Source organism: Xiphophorus couchianus, chromosome 10, assembly GCF_001444195.1.
Source record: "Xiphophorus couchianus chromosome 10, X_couchianus-1.0, whole genome shotgun sequence".
Classification (NCBI taxonomy): domain Eukaryota; kingdom Metazoa; phylum Chordata; class Actinopteri; order Cyprinodontiformes; family Poeciliidae; genus Xiphophorus; species Xiphophorus couchianus.
This window is the reverse complement of record NC_040237.1, coordinates 16,460,081-16,486,395: the sequence shown is the minus strand read 5'-3', so window position 1 is coordinate 16,486,395 and position 26,315 is coordinate 16,460,081. Positions and strand designations below refer to the sequence as shown.

Below are 26,315 nucleotides of genomic sequence, written 5' to 3'. Positions count from 1 at the left end.
AGAGATGTTAAAGGACGCCAGATTGTTCTGTGTTCACTTCATGTTTTTTATGTTGGTCGGTTGGTTGGTTTAAGGTTTTAGATTTTTATTTCTATGTAGCAAAAAACTCAAAATCTTACCGAGTATTTTTGGTCTAGTTTCTTGTGCAAATAACTTGCAGGTGACTTTTCAGGACACTATTGGAGGTTGTTTTAAGTCTGTTATATCTTGCTGAAAAGTCACTTGTAAGTTAGTTTTGTCTTATTTTATGCGTACGAAGATATTTGCATTAGAAACTAGACCAAAAAATACTTGGTAAAACTGTGTATTTGCAGTGTAAAACATTTTAAAGGACTATATATGACTTCCTTTTACTACACAGGGTGGGCCATAAGTTTCCATACATAGAAAAAATAAACATTTTATATTGGACAACCGTTTTTATTTTTGTGGGACTCTCTGTATTCGCTGCATGTCTCGGACCACTTTGTGGTTGATCTGCAACATTTCCACTTTTCTGAAACTTGCAAATACGTTTTGCCACAGTGTTGTGTGTGCGACGCTCGTTCCATGTTTCCTGTTAAAGTTTTGTGCAACCATGCAACTGCTTCCCGATCCAGCCATCAGTATAATTTCAATTCTTTGCTCTTTTTTCAAACGCATCTTCTTGGGTATCTGAAATATAAAAGAAATATACATTTTACATTCTCCCATGTATGGAAACGTATGGCCCACCCTGTAGATTCTAGCACTGCTTTGTATTAATCTATCTCTCACTATCTATTATCTATCACATGAAATCCATTGAAGTTTTTGAGGTTGGATTATTTTTTCAAGGCACTAAATGGTGTCTTGGAAACGCTGAGCTGAGGAAAGGTTTTGCATATTTCTCTTTTCTCTTAAGATTCCACCACAATGATGTCTATCCTTCTTTCAGACATCACTAAATTTAAAAAAGATATTTTAGTTTCTCCTCAGTACTCTGTGATAAAAGCTCAGTACAGCTATTTAAAGGAAATGACACTGCGAGATTATTAGGCCATATTTTTGTCAGAGTAATTGGCATCCTGAGGTAGAGTTTTTTTTTTTTTCTTTCTGGGTTTAATTTTGTTGCACCTTTCGCCACAGTGCCAACAAACTGTCAAATTGCTCCCTAATCAGCTTCAGGTAAACATGGAATCGATGGCTGAATGTGAACCCAAACCTAAACATTATGAACACACAGTTCATAATGTACTTTCTCCTCATCAGTAGAAAGTATTGCCAGGGCTGACATATTAAAATACACATTGTTCAACCAAGGCTGCCGCTGAAAAAGAAAAAAAAAAAAAAACAACTCTTCCAGGAAATCTTATTTTGGTTCTTATCCACTGGTGCCAAACCTTAACCTCTTTTTATTTATTTGTGTCTGGCTTGAACTGCTTATGCAAGCAGAGAACAGCTGGAAAGTAGTTATACAAAGAACAAATAGCAGATAATGTGAAGTTTTCAGTGTTTCAACCATTTAATATTACAAATAGAATTATTGGACACCCAGAAATTGTAATCAAGATAACAAAACTCCACTGAGAAGCTTTGTTTAGGACTTATTATTGACACAAAGGTTAAAACAAAGCAGAAAAGGGGAAAAGGTGTTTAATCTTCTTTTAGATTAAACATCTTTTTAGATTTGTGAAAGTGGGGAAAAAAACATGTAAAATCTTGCACTGTATTGTTTTCCATTATCAAACACACCAAATAAACTTTTACCTTCTTACACTTGAAAACACTTTGTGTGTAACTGAGGTGAGATGACTGCGTCTTTAATTGGTAAATATTCTGCCAACTTTAGCTTTTTGGCTTTTATTTTCTAGAAACAATTGAATGTTACCCTGCAGTCATGATGGAAACTACCTGCACTCTAAAAGTCTAAAATAGCTTTGCTATATGACTTTATGAATCTCTCAGGGCTTTCATCCACACTTCTAGACAACTTTAAGTTATAACTTTGGAGACGTTCTCTTAAGGGTCCACCACAGAATGATACAGTAGAATGGTCAGTCTGATCAATTGATTAAGTGTTTTCTTTCAGATGGATAATAACTTTCAGAATTTGCAGCTGGTTCTGTAGCTTAAGAGTCAAATATATGCATTGAAATAATCTATTAAAGAGATTTCCAAGTCCGTTCCTCAAAATCTACCATCCTGCAACTTTTACATGCATCCCTGCTTCAACACACCCCTGGTATATTTCATCACCTGCAATAAAATCCAGCCTTTTTTTGACTGTTGTACAGCCTGGCCATCATTAATATGTTAAGTACAGCAAATAAACACTGAAAGAAAGCTATCAGGATTCCAGAAGCCATTGGCTCAAACTCGACTTTTCATGTTGTCAAAACTTCAAATATAAAAAGTATTATTATTTTGAAAGCCCCTTAAGGCAGAGTGATAGGATGGTATTTCCTAACTGACCAGAACCCTGCTGCAAGTCCCCCCGAGCAGAAACAAATCTCCTACCACAGTAGGAGGGATCAACCTCTGAATGTCTGTCTTTAGTCAGTAGCTGGAAGCGTTGCAGAGGCAGAGTGGGCTTCATGCTGACTGCACTTGTTTTATTGTTGTTTTGGATTTTCAGATAGTTTTATGTCTCACGGTTTGGTACAAACCAAGTTTGATAACTTCCCTAAAATTGTTTCACATTGAAAATGTACATCGGCAGTACTTGGATTGGAGTTGAGGGTGTTTTCACACCCGATAGTCCTGTAGATTTGATTCTACTGGGTTCCATAACAGCAACATTTTCAGCTGGTGTGGTTCGCTTTTGGAGTGGTCTCCAGTCCGTTTGCAATTTGAACTGCATCAGAGTTCACTTCAATCAGACAGACCTCGGTTTGTAGGCGAAACCGAGTTCACTTTGTTGGCCGGCATCAGAGTTCGCTTGCTTGTTCATACCTCCCCAAACGAACCAGACTTTCTAGGCAAACAAACTAGAGTTTGATTAAAGCAGACCAAACAGGGCTGGTGTAAACGCACCCTAAGTCTTCAATAATCTCCACACTAAGGAGTCTCCAAACCTGATGAGAAGGAAAACAAAAAGTAAAAAAATAGTATTAAAAAAATAAAGGGTCAACACATGAAGCACGATTTAAGCAGAATACAAGTTCAAGAGAAAACACAAGATTCCATTGAGGCTGAAACTATTTGGACATGCTAGTTGCCATAGCTACTCATCTCTTTGCATTGACATTCTGTTCTGTCTCATCTCTTATACCGAAACATAGAAAACACACTTCACCCGTCCCTTAATTGATGCATTGGAGTATTTCCAAGTGCATTTATTCAGTTTTCCACGTGAATTTAATTATGTCATACAAGTCGAAGAACTCGACCAATACTAATTGGATCTGGAGATACTACAGCAGTTTGTCTTTGTCTTTGCTAGTCCTGTTGGAGTTAAATCTGTCATTACTTTCTGTGGGTTAGAAGTACGCTGTTATGTTACTCTTCGTATCGCATTTCAAAAGGTTGCACCTAAAGGTTGAACGCAGCCCACAAATAAATGAGAAGCTTTCTAGAGAGAGTTGTGAGTGAGTGGAAACCAAAGACTCTAACGAGAGCAAAGGAACTCTGTAATTGGACGAGATGGATGGACTGAGATACCAGAAGAAAGCACACGAGTTGCTGATGATCAGAGAACAACAAATGCGTCTTTTGTCTTTCCCTTCACGAAACAATCCATCTTCTCTCACACAAGCCTTCATCCCCGACTCTCCTCTTCATCACCGCTATCTCCGTCTGTCGTCCCCCGTTTGTCCTTTTGTTCCCTTTTTCATTTCTTTCCCTAATCTTTGCTCTGTTTTCACCCGCAGGCGTGGCTGACGGAAATTCACGAGTACGCCCAGCAGGACGTGGTGGTCATGCTGCTGGGCAACAAGGTGAGGCCTTGTTGGCAACACTGGGAGGTGGATGGGCAGATGGACTCGGAGGGTGGCCGGGAAGGCTCATGGAGGAGAGAATGTGAGCGCCAAGGCGGACCCGTGAATGCAAACGGGTGACCAAACGGTGCAATAGGAGCAACAACACAGCGACTGTGGATTTCATAATAAAACTCTATTACATTCCAGGTTATCTTACAGAACTGGGGACAGGTGAACAAAAAAAAAAGGACTGTTCAGTTAGATTCCTATACTGGTTTACTGGTCAGATAAAGGCGGATCACAATAAATAGGAAAATCATGAAGTTCATCTAGTTTGGTTGAAAAAAAATACTTTATAGTAGGGCTGGACGAGATGGGCTTAAACGTTTTAGCACAATACTTTTGTGAAAACAATAAAAGTGACAAGAATAAACCATCCGTTTGTAATATGCTATAAAGAAGTGTCATTTGTATCACTAAGTTGTATATAGTAACTGAATTTAGTCATATTTTTTAACATATATTTATATAAACTATTGATAGAATAGAAAACTTTATTTCGGACTCAAGAACCAGCTTTAAAGAAAAAGAAAAGAACAACCCACTAAACAAATATGCTTAACGGTAATCAGCTAAAAATAAAATTGCATAACACATAATGACTGGAAAAACAAGGAAAAAACGGTAAAAATAAATACGGACAGCTTATTTATTTTTTTAATTCATTAATTGGAATTTATTGTGGCGATAAATAAAATTCTTATCATGATAAGAAGCGTATCACGATAAATGATAAACATTACGATAAATGTCCAGCTCTACTTTACACTATATTCACTCAGGAATTGGTACTTTAAGCAAAGTGAGCAGGTGCAGCTGGAAGATGAAAGCTTCTCAACAGTACAAAGCATCCAGTTCTCTAAAATGTCTGCACTCATTTTGAATTTGATAAAACTCAGTGGAGCGTCACCAGCAGAGGGCGCCATAAACCATATCCTGCTATGGAAACTTCACTCTGGGCCTAAAGAAAGTCGGTTCTGTGCCTCTAAAGATCTGGAACATTGATTTGAAAAAGAGATGGAAATTTGACCTTAATTCAAAAATGGACAAACGGCAACAGAGCAACCTGAGCCTAGAGACACCGTCCTGGAGACACCTGTGGGTAGCAGCTACAAATAGCAACAAATACAATAAAAAAAAAATTCTTGACGATAACTTGACCAAGAAATTACAGTGATAAACAATAATATTGTTTTATAATATTTTCAACTAATAATAATTGTGGCTTAATAATGCAGGCTAACTTTCTCAAAAACCAGTTAACCTTAATTTTGTACAGGACATGCCAGAGTGGAGCTGGAGGTCATTTTAATAACTAAAATAAAAGAACCAAAATCCATAAATAAAATGGTTAGGAAGTCTCTACACAAAACTCCCCTTCCAAAAATATTAGTCATCAGAATGGAAATGATTGAACTCATTTTAATTGATCATTGCAGCAGGCCTATGAGTGATGGCTCCTGAAGGTCTAACTGTTGCTGCATTCACATCTTTCTCAAGTGTTTTTTCCTTCCACTGAACTTTTCAAAAGCTGTCCAGACAGCTTTTGCGGCTTGGAAATTGAAAGAGAATTGTAAATGCTCATATTCTGTAAGCTAAAATATTCCAAAAATATTAACAAAACATTCCTGCGTGAAATAAATTTTTTGAGTTTTACTGTTTGAGACAAATTCTTGAAATAAAATGTTGTATTTGGTGATATTCAGATGTATTTATCTGCACCAGTTACACGTACAGAATGTTGTTTGGTATTTTCTAAAATAAAATAAAACGTTGACTGTATGATTGCATATTATTCTCACGCCACGTCAGCGCCGAGTCTATCGGAGCAACCACATGTTGTCGTGTTTTCCAGGCCGACTCCACACATGACAGGGTGGTGAAGCGAGAGGAAGGAGAGAAGCTGGCCAAGGTGAGCCTTCTCCAATTCACACAAGAGCTTTCTGCCGTGCTCCATCTTCTGGCACAAACACCCTCCGTCCTTAGTCTGTGTGTCCTTTCTTGATTATTCTGTTAAATTACACATTTGGTAGCCCTGTGTAATGTTGTTATTATCATAAACGGTGGCGCCTTGCTAAATGAATTATCCCGTCCATTTCACTCAGAGAACCTCTGAGGATAAATTTGAATTCACGGGGAGGAAATCTGGCCGAGCCTCTGCAGACGTCAGGACGTCGTTCTCAGCTGGAATATTAAGACTGTTTTCGCTTCCACAAAATCATATTTCTGTACCTGGGAGCACTTTTCATCGACTCTGCTTGGAAAAAAAAGAGAAAAGAAAGCGAAAAATGGCTTGAGGCTAGAAATATTGACATGTTTTCAAAAAGAGGCTGAGTTATTGCCGCCAATTTCCAACTCCATCATGCCTCTGCAGGTATTTTAAACCCCAACCATCAAACGAAGTGTGCATTAATAAAAGACCTAATCATTTCCAGGGTTATTTTCTCCTCTCACTAGATTTCCGTCAGCATGCTAAAAGCAGTCGTGTTTTCTGTGCAGGAGTTTGGAGTGCCCTTCATGGAGACGAGCGCTAAATCAGGACTGAATGTGGAGTTGGCCTTCACTGCTGCGGCCAAGTGAGTCACACAAATACAGAATCCCAGCATGAGCCACACCAAGTCAAACGGTATCATGAGTTTCATAGAAAACGCTCGTTTGTTGCTGCTGTTGCCTCAGAGCGGCTGTACAGGTATTTATTCCATGGAAATCATCCTGCTGTTTCCTCCTGGTTCAGAGAAAATAAAGGAGCTTTAGTGATTAGGGACTTCATGTGAGTAGTGACCAGAAAACAACCCCCACCACCAGGGGGCAGCATGAGAACTGCTGGGATTCTTACCAGTATTTAAAGTCGTATTTCGTCCTCCAGCAGAAAAACTTTGGTGCCCATTAATATGTCTGGACGGCTTTTCACAGAAACACTCAAATTTAAACAACACCAGGACAGAATATGGAAGTTATGTTATGGTTGTCATGGTAAAGATGTTTAAAAACTTTAATGTGCTTAATATCAAGCTTAAAAGCGTAGAAACATTTTAATATCTCTACATTTATTCAGTGGCGTTGATCAAACTCCATGTTTGGTATGTAAACACTGTGTAGTGGTTGTTATGGAAACAGTTTGAACAGAACATGCCACTTTTTGCTCAGATTCTTAAACTGTGACTTTGGAGGATGTTTTAAATGTCTTTTTATTACAGGAATTCTTTAATCAAAAGCCACCAATCCATCTGGTTAAACTCATTCCTCCCTCTTTTAAATAGGCTTGATTCTTCATTGACTATATGACTGCAGGAAGAACTCTTCTACTAAAAGCCTTTTACTAAGGCTGGGACTAACCGCGGTAATTTTGATTAATTAGTTACATAGATTTTATTTATTTTGAGCCATATAGAATCAAAGAAATGCTTCTTATACATAGGTGGAAAAAAGCAGGAACAAACAAAAAATATGTACCTTGTTTGTATATTTATAATATATACAAACAATAAGGTCAGGACATTGTGTTAGTCATCCAGCTTATGTTATATTTAATAATACTGTATTCAGACACACAAGAACACCTTCAGCTCAAAAGAGAGGAAAGAGTGCAAACATATTTACTACAAACAATTTTAACGTGTTAAAATGTTTTAAGTAACTAATCAGTCCTGGAACCTTTGTATTTGAGTGTTTCTGCTACGCCCATAAATCTGACGCACTAGCAAGATCTGCGATGGACGACAAAGTTCTTTCTATTGGTCTACTGAGGGTTAATTCTGCTTCAAAAAAACAATCTGATTGGACGCTGGTAGAGACTGTTGTGTTGAAGTTGTGCTAAAAGGAGTTAGCCTATCAGCGAAGTTGCTCAAGGCTAAAATAGCATCTCAATGCTTGCTGTTGTAGCAGCACATGCTAATGTCAGCGTCCACAGTTCATATTTCTAAAAAAAGATTTTCTCAAAAAAGTTCCATGACTCATAAGTTTTTCAGTTACCAGAGGTGGGCGATTTTGAATATTTTGGTATTGATCCAGTACCAAGTAAATACAGGCCCGTATCGCCAATACTGATACTTTTTTATTTATGTCTAATATAGCATCAAACTTCTGACCAGTCAGTGGGGACTTTTATGGTTATTTATTTTCTTTGAATGATTTTGTTCCAATCTATGATGAAATTGGGACAGTTTATAGGCACCATATTAATATGACAAACAGTAACGATATAAAAACGAAATTTCGAGTTGAGAAACCAACTTTATTTTATCTGATTAACTGAACAACACAAATCAAACTCTATGGGAAAAATAAGTCAAAAGCACAGAGGGTACTATTTCAACTGTGTGTTTTTTCTTTATGTATAATGTCAGGCAGTTTGTGTGGGAGCCGTTTCCCTTTTATAGCCTCGTTATGGTAACAGGCTGGCATGCTGAGGCATTGCCAATAATAGACTCGCTGTCTGGTACACAATCCTTCTGCAAATACAGAATATCAAATCTGATCCGTTCATCTCCTCGTCCTCCAGCTCATGTTTGTTGCTTAATAACTTTGCGTCGCTCATCTATTTTGTCACAGTTAAATCTCCACTTTATCACTTTTTGTTATTCGCTCCGATCGCGTTAGGGTTGGGAAAGCAACCAAAACAGGGCAGGGGAATGTAATGTGTATATTAGTGAGAATAAATAACCCAATTTTCATTCAAATTTTTAGCTAATATACTGCTCTAATATCACAGCAGTAATCAAAACATTCATTTCTGTGTCGACAAAAGCATCCGGCACTCCTTTTCAATATTAGGTTAAAAACTCATCAAGCTCCTGGTTTCCGCGTCTTAATGAGCTAATTTCCACGGTAACCACAGGTGGGTTGCTGGCACGCGCCGCCAGATACAAACCCAGAGGGCTCAAAGGTTCAGGAGGTGATGGCATATCCGCTCCATTAGTTTGAAATTATTACTTTTTTTTATGGCAGGTCAATAAGGGAAGTGTGGAGGCTCCTAATGAGACACAAATCTAGCATGAAAGAAGCTCAAAATGACAACAAAGCAGCTCACTGGGGACGCAGATGGCTACAAAGAGAGGCAAACAGAGGAGAAAAGTGTTCTGTTATAATAACCAGATCGCTTTTATGCCACAGAATTATGAGGGGAGTTTCCATGCAAGCCGCTGAATCCTACACAATGTTTTAACTAACATGGGCTGCATTCACACTGCAGACTGAACTGACCCAATTCCGATATTTTGTCAAATCGGATTTTTTTTGCCGAGGCCGTTCACACTGCCACACATATGCGACCTGTATGTGTTCTGCAGTCTGAACGGGCAAAGGACCTGAAAGTGTCCCGCATGCGCAGTAGAGGGCGCAATAGCGTCAGCGTTCTCGGTGTTCTGCCAACCGCTATAAAAAGATGTAGTGCTCAGTGTTTGTGGACGTAAACATGGAGGCTAACGGTGGAGCAAAGCTTACATATTTGAAGTTGTTGTCCGACCGGAGCAGCATATTAACAACTTAATCCTCATTATAATCCGTCATGGTTTTTGTTACACGTCCTGCTTGCGCGTGTCATGGCGCAGAAGAGTGAGATTTGTCCAGTATCAGTGACGTTCAGTTCGGATGAATGTGACCTAAACGTTAGGCCGCATTTGAATCGGATACGTATCGGATATGGGTCGCATTGGAAAAGAATCCGACCTGTGCTGCTCAGACTGTCATGAAAAGATCAGATACAGGTCGCATTACGTAAAAAAAAAAAAAATCTGAATTGGGTCACTTCAGCCTGCAGTGTGAACTCAGCCTTACTGATTCACTACCTTACATTGACCTTACAGCCAATACATTCAGGTCATAGAGTTTAGTTCAAAATAAAAATAACTTCAAAAATAGACGGATACAAATACAGAATGGAGGCCAAATAGATAATCAAATCAATATAAACTAGACTATTATGAAAAGCATTCTACAAAAGGACATGAACTTCAATATATTAAGCAACATATAAGGAAATACATCCACAGTCAATACAGCACAATTTAGGCTCAAGATGAATCACTGAGTAGAGTTGTTTTAATGTAAATAAGTTCTTAAAGCTGTATTAGCATGATGAGACATTTTCCCCTAAAACAAATGAGTGGTCCAGACAAAGTACAGATGTTGTTCCAGAAACTTTCATACAGGTCATGGTTGGAGACAAATGAGCAGATTTTACGTAGAAAATCTTCATGTAGTCAAGTTAGGTTAAAGTGGCCATCTTTGACTGATTCCAAATGAAATTGACTGAGTGTGTTAAGAAATGTGGAAAGGGTTCAGTATTGTTTTCTAACTCACTATACTTGTTTGAAAAGGAGTGATAAGAAGCTTACTTTTTTGTTTTTTAATTCCCACCCCTTTATGCTATTCTTCAATATAGCGTTATATCAAAAATACATACGACAGTATATATTAAACCAATATCTTGCATACAAAACATAAATTTGAAGTAAATATGTGTATATTTATCTGAATCATCTAAGAATATCCCATATTATTTTGCTGTTTGTGTAGCCATCTTCCGTATAACTGTTGAGAAATATTTGTTTCAACCTTTATTTTTGAATATATTTAATTACTCTAGTCATACAATTCTAAATGTGCTTTTATTCTTTAAACTCATATTTCCCCTTAAATCACATACTCCTTCAACTTCCTGCTTTTCCACTAACTTGGGATTATTGAAAATGTACAAAGGATCGAGATCTTTGCAGAAAACCTACGAACACGTAATCGTGTTCACACTGACTCTGTTTGTGCGTGTGCGTGTGTGTGTGTGTGTGTGTGTGTGTATGTGGGTGTGTGTGTGATCACCAGAGAGCTGAAGCACCGGACCATGAAGGAACCAGACGAGCCAAAGTTCCAGCTGCAGGAGTACGTGGACAAAGAAATGAGGGTCGCTGGCTGCTGCCGGACCTAGACCGCACCCGGTGTGTTGATCATGTCGGTACTGAACGCAGCGAAAGAAAGCAGGGATCTTATTATTATTATTATTATCGATAATATTATTATCATTAAACTACACAATAAGCTAGAGTGTGCGTGTGCCTGGGAATGACCCTCTCACTTTCTGAGTGATTATAAGGCCAACCTGCTCTCCCATAACTCACCCATCTGCTGCAACTGTGAATGTAAATTCACTTGTGCATGTCCACACACACACACACACACGCCAATACACACCCATGCCTACACCTACACACACACTCCTACACACACACACACATTTCAGCTCAGTTCACTGCCTGCAGAATCTATGTTGCTCAGATTTTCACATGTGATGTACATATTTTAAAAGTGACGACTAATTTTGTTTTTTGGGAGCTTTGTGGTTTGTTAGAGCGTTAGAGCAGAACTCGGCGGTCATGATGTTGTAGTTTATCAAATCAACAGAATCGGATCAAACTCACTGATGCAGCTAATTAACCATTTCTAAAGTCACTGTGTCCTCTTCTTGTACAGTATCTAGCCTGTTTTATTGATATGTGTGAAACTTGATCTGAGCCTTCGTCCGTATATATGTGCTCTACATTTCATATTTGAAGACGTGTGATGAGATTCGACACTAAACGGCATTCAGTTTCCATGTAATTTTGACCCGATATGAAATGTAAAGAAGCGCATCATCAGCAAAAGACTGTACTCTGCACTTTATCCCAACAACACAGAGGATTTTCAGGAGATATCCAACTTATTTATGATGGCTTCAAATGCTTTGAGTGTATTTTTATGGCCATAAAGTTCGCCACTGCAAAGTAAATGACTGGGTAATCTGTGTAAAGGTTCTCTGTAATAAAAAATGTGTGATTTCAAACCCCTTTCATTAACCTCTGTGGAAATGACTTTAATATTTCACTTAGTCTACTTTACCCACCGTCATGGAACCTGTAGAATAGACTGGAATAAAGTCGTCATAAAGCGACTTAAAGTTTAGCCTAAACTTAAAGTTTAGGCTAAACTTTAAGTTTAGGCTAAACTTTAAGTTTAGGCTACGTTCACACAGCAGGTACTGATGATTAATTCAGATTTTTTTTTAATGTTTTTCTTTTTTGCGAAAAAGAACTGATACCACAAATTAATTACGACCGCAATCAGACTTCAGTGTGAACGGTTTGTGACCCCGAAGCGACCCGCACGCACAGAAAAGGAACGTCTAACTAAGACGTCCAACAGCAGCGCACCGTTTACAGAGGTAATAATAAATGCCGTCATGTATGGATCAATTTTAAAATTATTCTGCAAAGGGAGATGACAGCATTGTCACAGAATCATAATAGGTTGAAGTAAGCTAATAAAAAGAAGTCACAACTAACAGCAACGGCTTTTCAGCAGAGCATTGAGTGCGACGTCTGGAGGAATCGGTTTGGATGTGGAGTCAGAAGTAAGAGTGGTGAGATTGTGATGCGCTTCACTGATACTCACGTCTTTCATAATAGCAGAACTAGAATCTTCCATCATTGTTTACATCAAAGTTTACCACGTCTGGCTTCTTCTGGTGCAGAATTAAGACACCAGAATGACATCAAAGGTGGATAAAATGCGACGTGACCGTTCAGTCTGTAGATGCTGTGAAAACAATCGGATGCATATCTGATTTAGTGCCACATGTGGAACAGATCAAATTTTTTTGTAGGGTGACAGTATCTGAATTGGACTGTTCAATGTTTGACATGAGTCGCATACGGGCAAAAAAAAGTCCGATTTGGGTCGGATCAGGCTGCTGTTTGAATGTAGCCTTGGAGTGCTGTGGTGTTTTATCAGTATAAAGCTCATGAAAATACTTCAGAAATATCTATAATTTTGAATGACAGATCCTCTATCAGAGCAGGTTTCTTCTACATTCCTGTTGTTGTCCAACGGCAGACTTCTTACTCATCAGATGTGGCTAAAACCTCTGGCATCTGCCAATATCCTTCCTAAAACAAAAAATATTCACTTTTAGTGAATCAGATCCCAATTCAAATTTGACTCCTGATGATGCTGGGCAGCTGAAATGAAAGCCAAGGCATTAGTGGCTGCTTTCAGACTGGCTTTAAGAATTGTTAATGTCCATTACCATAGTTTCTAGATTCTTTCAGTTTTTTATACAATGTAGACATGTTGGGTTTTTTTTTTCCCCTCTTAGTGGATGAGATGAACCTGTAACCAGAATCACTAAAGTAACAGCTGGAATAGTGAAGGTTCCTCGCTTTAAGGAATGTTTGTTTCAGCTTTTATCTCCAGCTGAGTGTTTTTCACGGATGAAGTCGATCTTTGTAAAATCAGTGCTGGATGACGGTTGATTTCAAGTTGAAAGACACTTGGCTTTGTTCTTCAGATGCATCAAAAAGATGCCTTCATGTTTATTCTTTTCAGATGATTAAAGCACTTTTTGTGTACATGACAGATTTTTTTTTCTGAATATGAAAGAGGGAAATAACTTAACTTGTGGTCTTGTAATTTGTATCTTGCAATTATTTATATTGTAAATTGTGTTCAAGAATAAATTCTGTCAGATTCTTCCTGTGAATCGTTGGTGCCATCTTCTGGTAGCAGACCGGAATTACAGATTTTTCTGGGACAAATTGTGTTTCTGCATCCTGGGGAAAAATAGATGATTAATTGATTTTATGGTACCAGCAGGGTGAAAAACCATCCTACTAAATAAATTAGTAGTTAGTAGATCAGCAAATATAAACCCTTATATAATATATATATATACATATATGTAACCCTATATAAGGGTTTATATTTAAGCTGAACTGGAGAAAGACGAAAATGTACTCTTCTAAAAGCTGAAAGTTTTGGAGGGTTTTAAGTCAAGAACAATTTTTTTAAATCATGTTTTATTCCTGCTGACAGATATCATTCGTAGCTAATTTAAAAGATATTTGTACTCATAACTGAACCAGTCTCACTAGTTATCAAAACTCAGACCAGTCTTGGCTTGCCAACTATTTATTTTCATCTATTTCTGTTTTTAATCTTTTCAGCAACTTTAATGCTGCATTTCAAGTAGATGACACATTATGGAATTTTTATTAATTAATATAATAAAGTAAAACAGTAGAAATGGTTTTCTAAAAGTTGCAGAGGACAAACAACATGGAACAGTGACTGTCAACTTGCAACTAATGTAGAACATAAACTATCCTGCTTCTAAACACACCAGCTTGTTTCCATCCGCCTGTGATGCAAGTTGACTTATCGCGTGAATAAACTTATTCACCAGTGATTTTAATTTTTTTTTACATTAGCGGAATATTGACACGGTTCTGTGCATATTTGTAATGGAAGTGCAGCTAAAGTGTAATTATGTCCGATGTTGACGCTACCCTTGAATCTAACAAACAGGAAGTAGAAACATTTCAGCGTTTTGTGCCTCTGGTAAGGCACAGACCCAGAAAAATTTCGGCAGATGTGTTTCTATCTCCCCTTTTGCGCATTGACTCTTTTTCGGAAAGATCCTAAAACCATCTCAAAGAAGCGTCAACTTATTTTTTGCAAAATTTAGGACGTTTTTTTCTAACCTTTTCTAATGCAAGACTTCAAAATGCGCATAACAAACCTTGATGGAAGGCACGGCTACTGAGAAACTAAAAGACAGAAGCTCTTTTGTATCAGAACTAAGCTGAATTTCAGTGCTGTCAGTAAGGCATCTTTCTTTTAATCCTATCTTGATGTAATTTATAGCCTCAGATTCACACTCATATTCCTTAAGTCCTCTAATGTCAGATCGTCCACAGAGCCACAGGCGGCTGATGTTGAGAACGACGCAGCGGAGAGAGCCAGAAGGACGGACACGACGATGCACCAAAGGGCCAACCGAGACACCAGCAACAACAACGTTCAGTCGAGTCAGCCGAGTTTGACCCGCTTGTTTAAAAACTCGATTGCTTTCTTTAATTCACTCTGATCTTCAATCAGTTTATTAACTGTGGCCTGAAATTGCTGTGGGATTCAGAGTTCTGCACATTATGCAATCAGTTCCCAGAAATCTTGTTCTGATGTGGGAAATTTCCGCTTACAGTTACTGTGATGTGTAATAACAACGTGGACATGAGCATCAGAGCTAGAAAGTACAATGAACACTTCAGCTACACACTTGGCTCTCCCCTTCTGTTTGAGGTTATTTCCACCTGAACCTCTGTCTTAGTGTTGGTAAAGTCTGTTCAAAAATACATCCAAATGTTGAACTTTGGATGTAGTACGTAGGTACACACCAATTAACTTTTTAGAGTGCTGGTTGTTTCAATTTTTTGCATTTTTTTGCTAATGTACCCTTGCTAGCCGGCTAGGTGCCTTTTTTTAAATCCATCATGGGTAAGTGCACATTTATCGCCAATTTATCATGTTTTGTACATTTCTGTCCTGATTCGTGTCTTAAATTTCATTTCATTCATAATTGTCTTGAAAAGTTTTAAATTTGAGTTGGTCAAACCTGTAGAAACCCCGGCTAACCAGACGAAACTCTCTCACCCAAAGTTCAGGAGCTTTAAAATTGTTGGGTTGTTGTTTAGGACACTTTTGGTTTTAATGTATAATTTTCTCACATGATAATCATAATGATTATATCATTATGATATAATATATTATATTATATCATAATGATATATTATATCATTATGATATAGTCATTATGATATAATCATATCATAATGATTATATGATATAATCATTATGACACAGCAGAACATTGACATTGTGTAAATAATAGGCTCTGTTGTAGGTCTAAGCCATGCAGGTGCATCAATCAGGACAACAGCCGGTGCGTTCATCCCTGTGTGCTCTGTCTCCAGAAAAATACCCAACATATAATCCACGTCCTTGGGCACCGGCTGTTGGGTTGAGTGGACCCGGAGCGATGAATAAACGAGGCAGAACGACTTGCAAGAGCAGGAACCTTTTCACCCGACGGTCTTTCGTTTCGATTAGCTTAAAACTGTTTGCAACACCGTGACATTCTGCCAAACCGGGCTGGAACACAGTGGAAAGATCCAGCTCCGTCAGTAACAGGAGGGGTGAGGGGACGAGGTCAACACGGAGCAGAAAGGGAAATCGATATGGGCGAGCACCTGAGAGAGCGGCCAAACAGGAAGCAGGAAGGGAAACCAGGGTAACACGCTGACATTTTGTGGTTTTAGTTTTAAAAATCGAAATGGAAATGTTCACTCTGCAAGACTGTTGGTCTGCTTCGCCTTTTTTTAAAGTTTGAGTGTGAACAAGATTTTTGCATCCTTCTAAATAAAAATGTCTGAGTGTTTCCCTTTTTCAGGATCAAGCCAAAACATAACCCTCCAGGTACTGAAGGAGGGAAATCAAGACATCATCAGTAGCCCCTTATTCACACAGGGTGAGTCAATTATCTTAACTCATATTTTATAATGATTGAAAAACAGATGAGTTTTTATGCTAAAAAATTTATGGTTCCAAAATTATTATTATTATTATTATTTTTTATTCTCATCTGTCCAGCTTTCAGAGGCCGAGTGGTCGAACCATTTTTGAAAACCACTGCCCTAGTGGTCATTAACAGATGCCTACCATATACTTAATGTATGTGTTGCGTACGACAGTGTATTCCTATAACTGAGTGAATACGCTCTCTGCAATAGGAGTACATTACTGCCAAAAAAACTCCAAAATATTAAGATTAATCTGAGAAATTTTCTAGGGGAAAAAAAACTCCAAAGAAAGTTTTTGACTTGGGAAAAAAGTTCTGAGATTTTTGGTGGAAATTTACTCCTTTTTCTTCTACAATGGCCCTAATATGTCATCATAGTTGTTTGCAGGTATCATCACCATCAAACTTTATTAAAACAGGAGAAAAACCCCCCGAAACTCCTTGACATTAAAAGTCTCTTACCAGACTGTCCTGGCAAGTGACAGCAGCACAATTACAAGCAGTTACAGATACACACACTTTCACTCGACTACAAATTCATAATTTGTTTTTAAACCGATCATAAGTCATCTTAAAAACAATGACAGACTGTGATTCTATAAGTTCTTTTAAAATCCCCTTAAAAAAATAAAGTTTTGCCAAAACATTTATTTAAAAAAATCCATATATACATCCTGAACAAGGCACATTTTCAAACATCAACTCCTCCCTAACTAAATTATTCCATTTATAGCAGCTTGAATTGTCGCTGTTTACTTTAAAGATGCTTCCTAAGACACTGTGAACGTTTCCTCTGTGTTATTTTTGCCCAAACACCTTTTCCTGCTGCTAATGATGATGAAGATAAAAACCTCTCTACATGACTTTCTCTCCATTTTTTATTTTTTATTTTATTATGTAACCCGACTGCGCGACCCGATCCGTGTCCTCTGCTGCATCCGGAGAATATGTTTCCATGCATCCATGCGATCAGAGCCCTGTGTGTGTGTATGTGTGTGTGTGTGTGTGTGTTGGGACGAGCCGTGACTCACGTTCTTACTCATTATTAACTTTCCTTCAAAACGTCCCAGTCTGGAGCAGTGTGACAGAGACATTTCCCCCCTCTTGTTTCGTTAATAGCATCTGAAGCATGTCACTGTGACACACAACAGCATCATCACCGCTTATGTCAGCATAAGATGAACTGGATTATAAATGGGCAAGCCTGGTGTGTTTTCATGTGCACCTTAAGCTTGTGCCGGAACTAAGTCAATCACTGTCTGGATACAAAATGCTTAAATTCCATCCATCCATCCATCCATTTTCTGTTCACCCTTGTCCCTAATGGGGTCGGGAGGGTTGCTGGTGCCTATCTCCAGCTACGTTCCAGGCGAGAGGCGGGGTACACCCTGGACAGGTCGCCAGTCTGTCGCATGCTTAAATTCCCTTTTATTTTATTTTATTTTGAACTACTTTTACATCACTTAATACTTTGATCCTTTCCAGACATGGTGTTTGTCTGCCTACTATTACCACACCAGTAAATACACACCAATGCACGACTCCTGCAGCCACAGTTCACCATCTCTGTGAATGTGCTGGTTAATATTGGAACTAGTTGTAGTCCCGTTAATAGTCAGTAGGTGTCTCCCTTGTAACATAGATTTTCATCGAGGCATTAAGGAGCTTTGTAAGGTCGCTGTTCAGTTTCATTTGCTGAATGGTGAAATAAAAAGGTGCTGTAAATCTTTCTTTTGTCTCCTTCTTTTTCTTTCTCATTTTCTCTCCTTGTTTCTCTCTTCAAAATCCTGACGATGCAACTTGTCGCAAATCTCACTCCAAAGGATATAGTTGTTTTTTTTCGCTAATCCTAAATAGGTCTGTAGCTAATCCTTATCATAACAATGTAGTTATGTTGCTAATCCTAAATGTGTAGTTTTATCATGTGGCTTTGTTGCTAATTCTAATCCTGTAGTTATGTTGGTAATTTCAACCATTCATTTTTGTTGTCAAACCGAACCTTGTAGTTCGTAATGTCGATCATAACTATATAGTTCTGTTGATAAACGTATTCGTGTACATCTACAACCTGTTGCCTTCCTATCCAACATGTTGTATGTTAGTTCATTTCTGTCCTTTAGCTCATGATCCTAATCTTGCTCTATAGGCTTCAACTGTTTTTTTTGTCAAAACCTAAGCTAGAAACATTTTGAGGTAAATCTGTTTCAATCTTTGTTCTGAAAAAAGAAAAACTGAAATCATATAATTACAATGAACAAATGCAAACTGCTAATTGGGATGTCTTACTCCTTACAGCAGAAAAGTATCTCTATTTCTGGATTTCTTTTTCCGTTTGGACGAACCAAAATGTGTTTTTCTCTGAGAACTTTCCGATTGTTCCTCCATATTTAGGTCATGACATGGAAAAAACTGTACAGAAAGCATCTTCAAGTGATAAGTGCTGCCCGACTGTGTGTAAATATGCGCAGTGGTGTGAATAAGTAAACAAGAGCGAGTCATTGACATCCCACTTGCTAACAGGGGCCTTTGCATGGCTTCTTATAGCTTAGAGACAGCCATCTGTTGCAGCGGTTACTCTCCGTGTCATTAGTCCTTCCTGAGGGCGCCATAACCTCGATGGCTCCTCTGCAGAGGTGTGTGTTTACGTCCAGCTGTGTGTGTTCATCCTCAGCCAGTTGCCAAGCAGTCCTCTCTACTTGACTAAAGTGAGCAGGATCCCCAAACAAAGCCATGTGGTGTGTGCATTTGTGTTTGTAGAAATGCTGCTTTCAGAGTGTCATGGAGTCCGTCCATACACCAACTGTGTACACACACACACACACACAAACCAACCTTATTATTATATTAGATGATTCCTGCTCAAAGTTAGCGTATTAACCTTTGGTCGTCTTACTGTGTATTATGCTGTTTCTGGGATGAAGATAGTGTTTTGTTTCTTTAATTGCTTCTATTTTTGTGTGGTGGAGAACTCAAGAATGAAGCTTCTCATTTTAAAGCTACGAGAAACAGCTAAACATAGCCCACTTAATCTTACTACCTGGTTTATAAAGGACTGATTTAAGGCACATCATAAAATTCAGGACCTGGTTTCTGTCATGTGAGACGCCGAGGCGACTATATTTGGACACAACAGAGGAGCTCCAGATTTCCACAAGCAGCCGGAGGGAAGTCAGCTTCCAGCTTCTGTTATTGTGGGTGAAACGTTTCTTAAGTTTGTACCTGCTGCACCAGTATGACTAGCACATTTGAAGGCACTTATACTTCAATATTTACACTGAATTTAAAAATGTCCCCAGGAGATATTTAGTGAGGTATGGAAGTATTCTGTGACAGAAAAGCTTCCTTCCTTCAGTCCTGACTGAGTTCTGAACCTCTGGAGCCTTTCTACGAATGCTGACTTTAGCTTAAGGATCCAGATGAGTAAATACTTTTTTAAATCCTTCTTGGTCAGTGGGTTATTCATATTATTATTTATGGTTAATCTCATTTTCTGGAATTTAACTCAGGAAGACCTAAGCAAAGCAGCCAATCCAGCAGCGCCACTCATTTTCCTTGGCGCTGATTACCTGAACCCCCAAGTGCAGAGGAAGGGAAGTCTGTTGAGTCTGTTAAGTGGTAGTGCTAAGACAGTCTCCACCGTCCGTGTTAATGCATATTAAAATATATTTGCTGTTCGAAAGATTAAAATGGGCAGTTCTAAGCATTTTTCGAGTGGGTTTCAAGGATTTATGGCTTTCAGGCAGCTGCGGTTCCTAACCCTACCAAAGCCGGCTGCGTGTTCTGATGTTCCCACGCATCAGAACACGGCCTCAATAACTATTTGGCTGTTATCAGCCTAAGCCACTATGAAGCCCCAAACACAACACTTCACAATTCATATCCTAAGTGCTTGAATAGATGGTAGGAGGACTTCTTCTCTTGTTTCATTAAGAGATTTCACCTCTAATCCAAAAGATTTTTCCAGTTCTAATCGTGGGTCGAAAATATTAGGCTTGTAAGTTGCCAGGACCCAGCATCATTGTGCCAAAGTCACACTGTCGATGCGTGGTTACATGGTTGCAGGACATTTGTTTCCGCACACAACCTTCAAAGTCCATCAGACACACCAAATTGTGTTCATGTGAAACTCCTCCCACTGCAGTATATGTCATAGTCTTACAAATTCACAAGTTTGGAGGAGAAGGAAATGATTGACAACCTGCAACATCTCATTTTCTATGTTATCAGAGGGGAAAAAAAGAGCAGTAGGAGTCTGTGGGACGTTCGCCCACAGCATCGGACAAAAGCTGAGCAGTGTGACTTTAGTGTTTCGGTCCAACAGTATGTACTTCCTCTCATTCTCTGACAGTTGTGCCTGTCCATCTTTGTGTGAAAAGACGTCTCCTGGAAGTTGAGTAGTTGGACCTGTTTTCTGCACAAACACACCCACAAAATTCTGACCAATCATACAATAGTTGAGCATAGAGAGGGGAGCGAAAAATTTCACAAGAATGGGGAGGTGAGGGGGACAAGAGAATGAGGACAAAATGTCACAATTTCCGTCACGTAACTGTAACAATGAGAAGAGTTTTTGTCGCTTTGCCTGGACAATGCAGAGCCCTGTAATCAGAACAATCACACTAATAGGGCTATTAAGGCCACTTACCCTCCCTCTGGTTCAGTGTTTGGGTCATTATCACTTGACTATCCAAACATGTCAGTTAAGGTTTCAACATGCGAGTTGTTTTGGTCTCCTTTGTCATGGTGTCGATGTCTCCAAACTGATATAGAGAGATAAGTCAAGGCTCCAGCTGTTAAGAAGATGAAACCTGAAACTGTGTCCTCTAGTGTTTGTTAATTGACTTCTGTATTATGTATTGGGACATTTTTTTATAGGTAATGCTGAAGAAAAACTACCTTCTTCAGCAGTTTCAGTCCACCGCATCCGACCTTATGGGCCAGTCGTCACTTCCCAGACACACACTGACCCAGTCATCCCACCATCCTGACTTGGCTCTCGTCAGACTGTCTGTTTTTTTACACACAGTCCATTATTCCTGCCTCTAACGCACAGGTGTCAAACTCCAGTCCTCAAGGGCCGCAGTCCTGCAACTTTTAGATGTGCCTCTGCTGCACCACACCTGAATAAAATAATTAGGTCATTAGCAAAGCTGGGAGAACTGATCTACACAAGGAGGAAGTAATTAAGCCATTTCTTTCCAGTGTTTTGTACCTGTGGCACATCTAAAAACTGCAGGACGGCCCTTGAGGACTGGAGTTTGAGACCCCTGCTCTAACGCATCAACTTGGAGGAAAAAAAGCGTCAACTTGCTGCCCAAGGAATCCCACCCCTTATCGGGTGAAGGGGCCATGCGTCATGCCTATTCGGGGTACATTACTTATTGTTGTAGGCAGAATTAAATCTAGTAACAAAGAGGACTAAGTCAATCATGGAGACGTCTTTGAGTCTCCATGATTGCTTGGTTGATCTGATGGAGCTCCGTCCTGCGTAAACATCATTGATTTCTTGAATTCTGCTCACGTCATCTTAAAACATAGTTGGACTTAAGGATAATGACTAGATATACTACCTCTCCCCCTCCTCCTCAATACAACCCAAATCTGATATTGATCCAGCTATGTTCCACCTATGAGTCACCAATTTTAACTTGTCAATAAAATCCTCAAAGAAATTTGGTCTTTCTGTGTTTCCCGTCTCTTAGCATTATGAATCATACCCAGGGCTTTTCTTAATATATTCTCTGTCTTTGACCATGCCACTGAGACATGCCTGCTTGTACTTCTGTGCCCTGCAGAAAGAATAATGTATGTTTGTTGGCTTCAATTTAAATATATTTGTCAAAGTGTATGGAGAGAGCCTCTCGAAGACAAGCAGCAGGGATTAGATGACACTGGATTACTCTTTGTGTTAGAACTGATCTTTTTTGTGTGTGTGGTCCTTCATGCTACTAATGAAATGCCACCACAACAATCAGCCACACAAAGTGACCCGCGTGCCCAGGAGAAAAACGTAGACGTCACACAGCAGTGCGCCGTTTATGGAAGTAATAACGAATGCCGTTGCCCGTAAACCAACTTTAGAGTTTTTCAGAGCTACCGTATTGTCACAAGATCAGAAAAACATGAGAGAAGCTGACAAAAAATAAGTACAACTAATGACAACGGCCTTTGTGGAGCATTGACTCCAACTTCTGTAGAGACGTTTGTTTGGATGCGTAGAGTTTTGGGATTGTGACACGATGTGCCCCACTGACACAGACTTCTTTCATAATTATAATGTTCAGCCATTGTACACAGCTCCCGGCTTCTTCTGCTGCGGAATCATGATGCATGTCTCACATCAGTGACGTAAAAGTTGAATAAAATTAGATGCGATCATTCAGACTTCAGACACTTTGAAAACCATTGGATACGTATCCAATTTAGTTCATCATATAAAAGTGACATAATTTGGATTTTTGGGAAATGAAAAGATTGGAATTGAACTGCTCATGGATTGCATTAGCCTAATATCCTTAAACAAATTCCAGTGCTACAAAATGATTTCACAGGTCAACTAACCAGGAAATACCAGTGTGCGATTTAACATTAACATAAACTCAGTCGTTCTGCTAAAACCCGCAGAGGCTAACTAGAGAAAACAGGAAAAAAAAACTGCATCATAAAGGTAAAAGAACACAGCAGATAGGTATAGGAGGGAGTTTAAAGCAGGGTCATGTTTGAACATCCTGCAGTTTTACCCATCATTGAAAGAGTGTGGCACACCAAGCAAACCTGCCAACACATGGCCAGCCGCCCAGAGCATCAATCATTAGTCATGTTCTCCACAAATCTGACATGGAAACTGGTTGGATGGAGCTGAATGTATTTACATCTAGATTTCATTTCCCTTTTTATGATCAGTAAAATATTTTTCAATTGAAATAGAGGAAGTCTGTGTTTGAAGGTTCGACTCTTATCACCAAACATTTCTTCCAGTCTAGTAAAAGGGCTATTCAATTTGTTTGAATAGCCCTTTTATGTTGCATGAGGTCAACCCACAAACCTTCTGCCTTCTGTTTCCACCTGCCTTGGATTCAGACCCCTGCTCTGTTTATTTGTGGAGTGGATGGTAAAATGCCTCCCAATGTTTATAGATTAAAAAAAAAAAAAATCAATGTTCTTGGAAAGCAAATGTATTTGCATATCAATACTGGAAGTCAGCAGTTATTTAATGTTTGTCAGCATGTGACTCGGCTTAAAGTAATATGGATTATTCAGCTTCAGCTCACACACTGGGCATGGAAGACATCAGTGTGTGTGCGGCTGTGTTTTCGATTGCGTCGACATCCAGCCTTCCACCTCTGCAGTCCTATTAAGATAAACGTCCTCTCCGCTCAGCCGAGTGAACGACAATAAACACAGAGGAAAACCTCCGGCGGCAAGACTCACGTGCCAAGTTTGGTTTGTTTACTGCGCCAAAGCGTCGCTGAAACCGATCACGTGTTTCTGTACGTTTGGAGCCTCGGACATCACCCTGCTTGACTCCACCGTGTTTCATTTTCACGTGTTCATTCTTGACAGCTTGGGGAGTCGAGCAGATTCAGCCTACGAGTACTTCTGTACTTCTCATCTTGTCGAGGCGGCAAACACGAACGACAGGTCTCAAGTATGAAAAAGGGAGAAAACGGTGGAGGTGGAGAGAGGGGCCATGATGCTTGCACACTGAAAAGCAAACATAAAATATATTTGTATAATATAGTCCCAGAGGTATTGAGTCGCTTTGTATTACACACACGATCTCTGATGACATGCCTGTTATAATACAAAATGTTCACTGTGCCGCTTATTAACCAAACTTTAAAAGCATTTTCACATCTGCAGTTCGTTTATTTTGGTCTGAATCAGTTAATGGGTTTAACTTTTTCGGTTTATTTTCACAGAGAAATTTCAAGTGACCAAAACCTGTCGCGATGAGAACGTTCAGTGGTTTTGTTGGTCAGGTGTGTCCGAGTCAAGAGTACCAAATGCAAAGACAGGAAGCAGACGCTGTCGTTGTTTGTTAGCTTGTTTACAGTAAACTTGTCTACCGGAAGGTGTTTGGCTGAAGGTTGCAGCGTTTACATGGCAACCACGTTTGATCGAGGTTAGATCACATTTACGGCATAAACAAACCACTCTAGACTTCATTTGGAACCAAACCGAGACCATTTCCTCCAAACGGTTATAGTACAATCACTGTACTCACAAAGCGAATCATAGCAAAGAGGGGAAACGAACCAGTTCATTTTAAATCAACTAAACCCCTTAGGTGTGACAACACCCCACGGGTTTCCTTCACTGGAACCAGGGGGGCAAGCAGAACCTGTCCTCTATCCTCTCGGCGCCAAACTTTTACACTTGACCCAGTTGAGTTCAGTGGACTGCCGTCCTCCTGCCAACAACCAGGAGTCAACTCGTGCAAACAACTTCCAGGTGCGACTGTATCACTCTAAATCCAAATGTAGCTTACCCAACAATGGAGCCAAGGACTGAATTTTACACTAGACTTTCTGTTGCTTGGACTATTCTTTAGTATTCATATCTTCATGTTGTTAAAGTTGCAGGAATACCGATGAGCCATAGACTGGATCTTCCAGATTTCTGTTTCTCTAAAGCCCCACTGCCCTAAAAGCGGGGATGGAGAGTTTTGTGTTTCTGTGGGACTCGGCTCCACAGGGATAATTCAGATGCCAAGCCAGAGGGGCATAATTTCACAACTACTATTTTTATCTTTGTGTATGCTACAGATCATATGCACTTTATGTCTTTATAAACATTTTTTGGTCTGTTAATGGAGCATGGAGCCGAGTGGTTCCTACAGGGGGCTGATTGGTCCCACTTGGCCCAAAATGACTCAGCAAACATGGACTTGTGGAGACGTGAATTTGTGCCAGCAATAGTTAATGCAATTCAGTTATAACAGCCATCTTCCAGAACAGCTGAAAAATATGTTTTAATGTTCAGATGAAGAAAGAAATGACTCTTACATTATTCTGTTTGATCCAGTGCTGAATTCCTTTACTATAACTAGAGAACTTGTACAGTTAGACTACAGTCAGTTTACGTTACTTTGTATTATCACACCGAATAAACTTCTCAAAAAAAAATCTCAAGTTTCTCTTCAGCAATTTGCCAAAAATAAATGGACAGAACGCCTGTTCAGCTATTTTCAGTAATGCTGACCACTTTTTTACTGTTTTACACTAGATCAATATTCATTGATCCAATACTACAAAACCAGCAGGTAACCTGAGGTAACGTGCCTTGAGTATAAAATCTCAGAATTTTCTGAAATACACCAGCCAATCTGGCAACAACAACAAGGTTTTAACACATTTCTCAAAGTTTTCTTCACCCGTCCGGATGCCGAAATGCACTTGGTTGTCGTCGTATGATTGGCCATTTCGCTTTTTGCTAAGAAGCAATTCAACAGTTGTGACAAAGTGTCTGGTGAGTGTCTTTGCTCTCACTGGTTCTAAGCAAAACTTGTCTGGAAAGCTGCAAAATTCAACTGAACCGTTAAAAAGGAGTTAACTTTTATAAAACCGTACTGTAGGAGAAAACGGCTTACCTCGCGGTGAAGTGGATGGATCACAATTTCATTTCACTTTTAAGGTATACAGCAAAGAAAAACATAAAGTCCTTACAATTATGGAAAAATGCAATTTCTTGAGTAGAGAAAGGGGCGAATGAGTTAATAAGTAAAGGACTTCAGTTACAGCATAATGGCATGACAAACTAATTAAAAGTGCCAATAGCATCATTCTGTTGTGGGAAACAGAAGAGCTTTTCTTAGGTATTCTTATAAAACTAATAAATCAGACATGTAAACTTTGACTCTATCTTATTGACTTGGCAATAAGACAGATTGCTGAGTCTATTTTAGACTTGACAATCAAAGATGGACTTGGATCCCAGGTCCAAGACTAATATGTTTGTGACTCAGCAAAACGCAGCTGAGTCACAAACAG

At 39.2% G+C, this 26,315-nt stretch overlaps 1 protein-coding gene and 2 long non-coding RNA genes across 3 annotated transcripts in view; 2 read left to right on the top strand and 1 right to left on the bottom strand.

Annotated features, from left to right (window-relative positions):
• The window catches only part of LOC114151856 (ras-related protein Rab-26-like), an 80,799-nt gene extending 67,350 nt beyond the window's left edge, over positions 1-13,449 (top strand). Inside the window, exons 6-9 of the mRNA XM_028029324.1 lie at positions 3,831-3,896; positions 5,794-5,850; positions 6,438-6,514; positions 10,758-13,449. Coding sequence (XP_027885125.1) covers positions 3,831-3,896; positions 5,794-5,850; positions 6,438-6,514; positions 10,758-10,860 — 303 coding nt within the window. The 3' untranslated portion in view covers positions 10,861-13,449. The remainder of the gene's footprint in view (positions 1-3,830; positions 3,897-5,793; positions 5,851-6,437; positions 6,515-10,757) is intronic.
• On the bottom strand, positions 447-21,394 carry LOC114151858 (uncharacterized). Its single transcript, XR_003597033.1, has 3 exons — positions 21,375-21,394; positions 7,237-7,251; positions 447-724 (listed from the first exon to the last, which is right to left on the bottom strand). It is a non-coding gene; the product is annotated as an uncharacterized LOC114151858 (long non-coding RNA).
• Positions 15,551-26,315, top strand: part of LOC114151857 (uncharacterized) — a 24,023-nt gene continuing 13,258 nt past the window's right edge. Inside the window, exons 1-2 of the long non-coding RNA XR_003597032.1 lie at positions 15,551-16,035; positions 16,195-16,272. This is a non-coding gene — a long non-coding RNA (uncharacterized LOC114151857). The remainder of the gene's footprint in view (positions 16,036-16,194; positions 16,273-26,315) is intronic.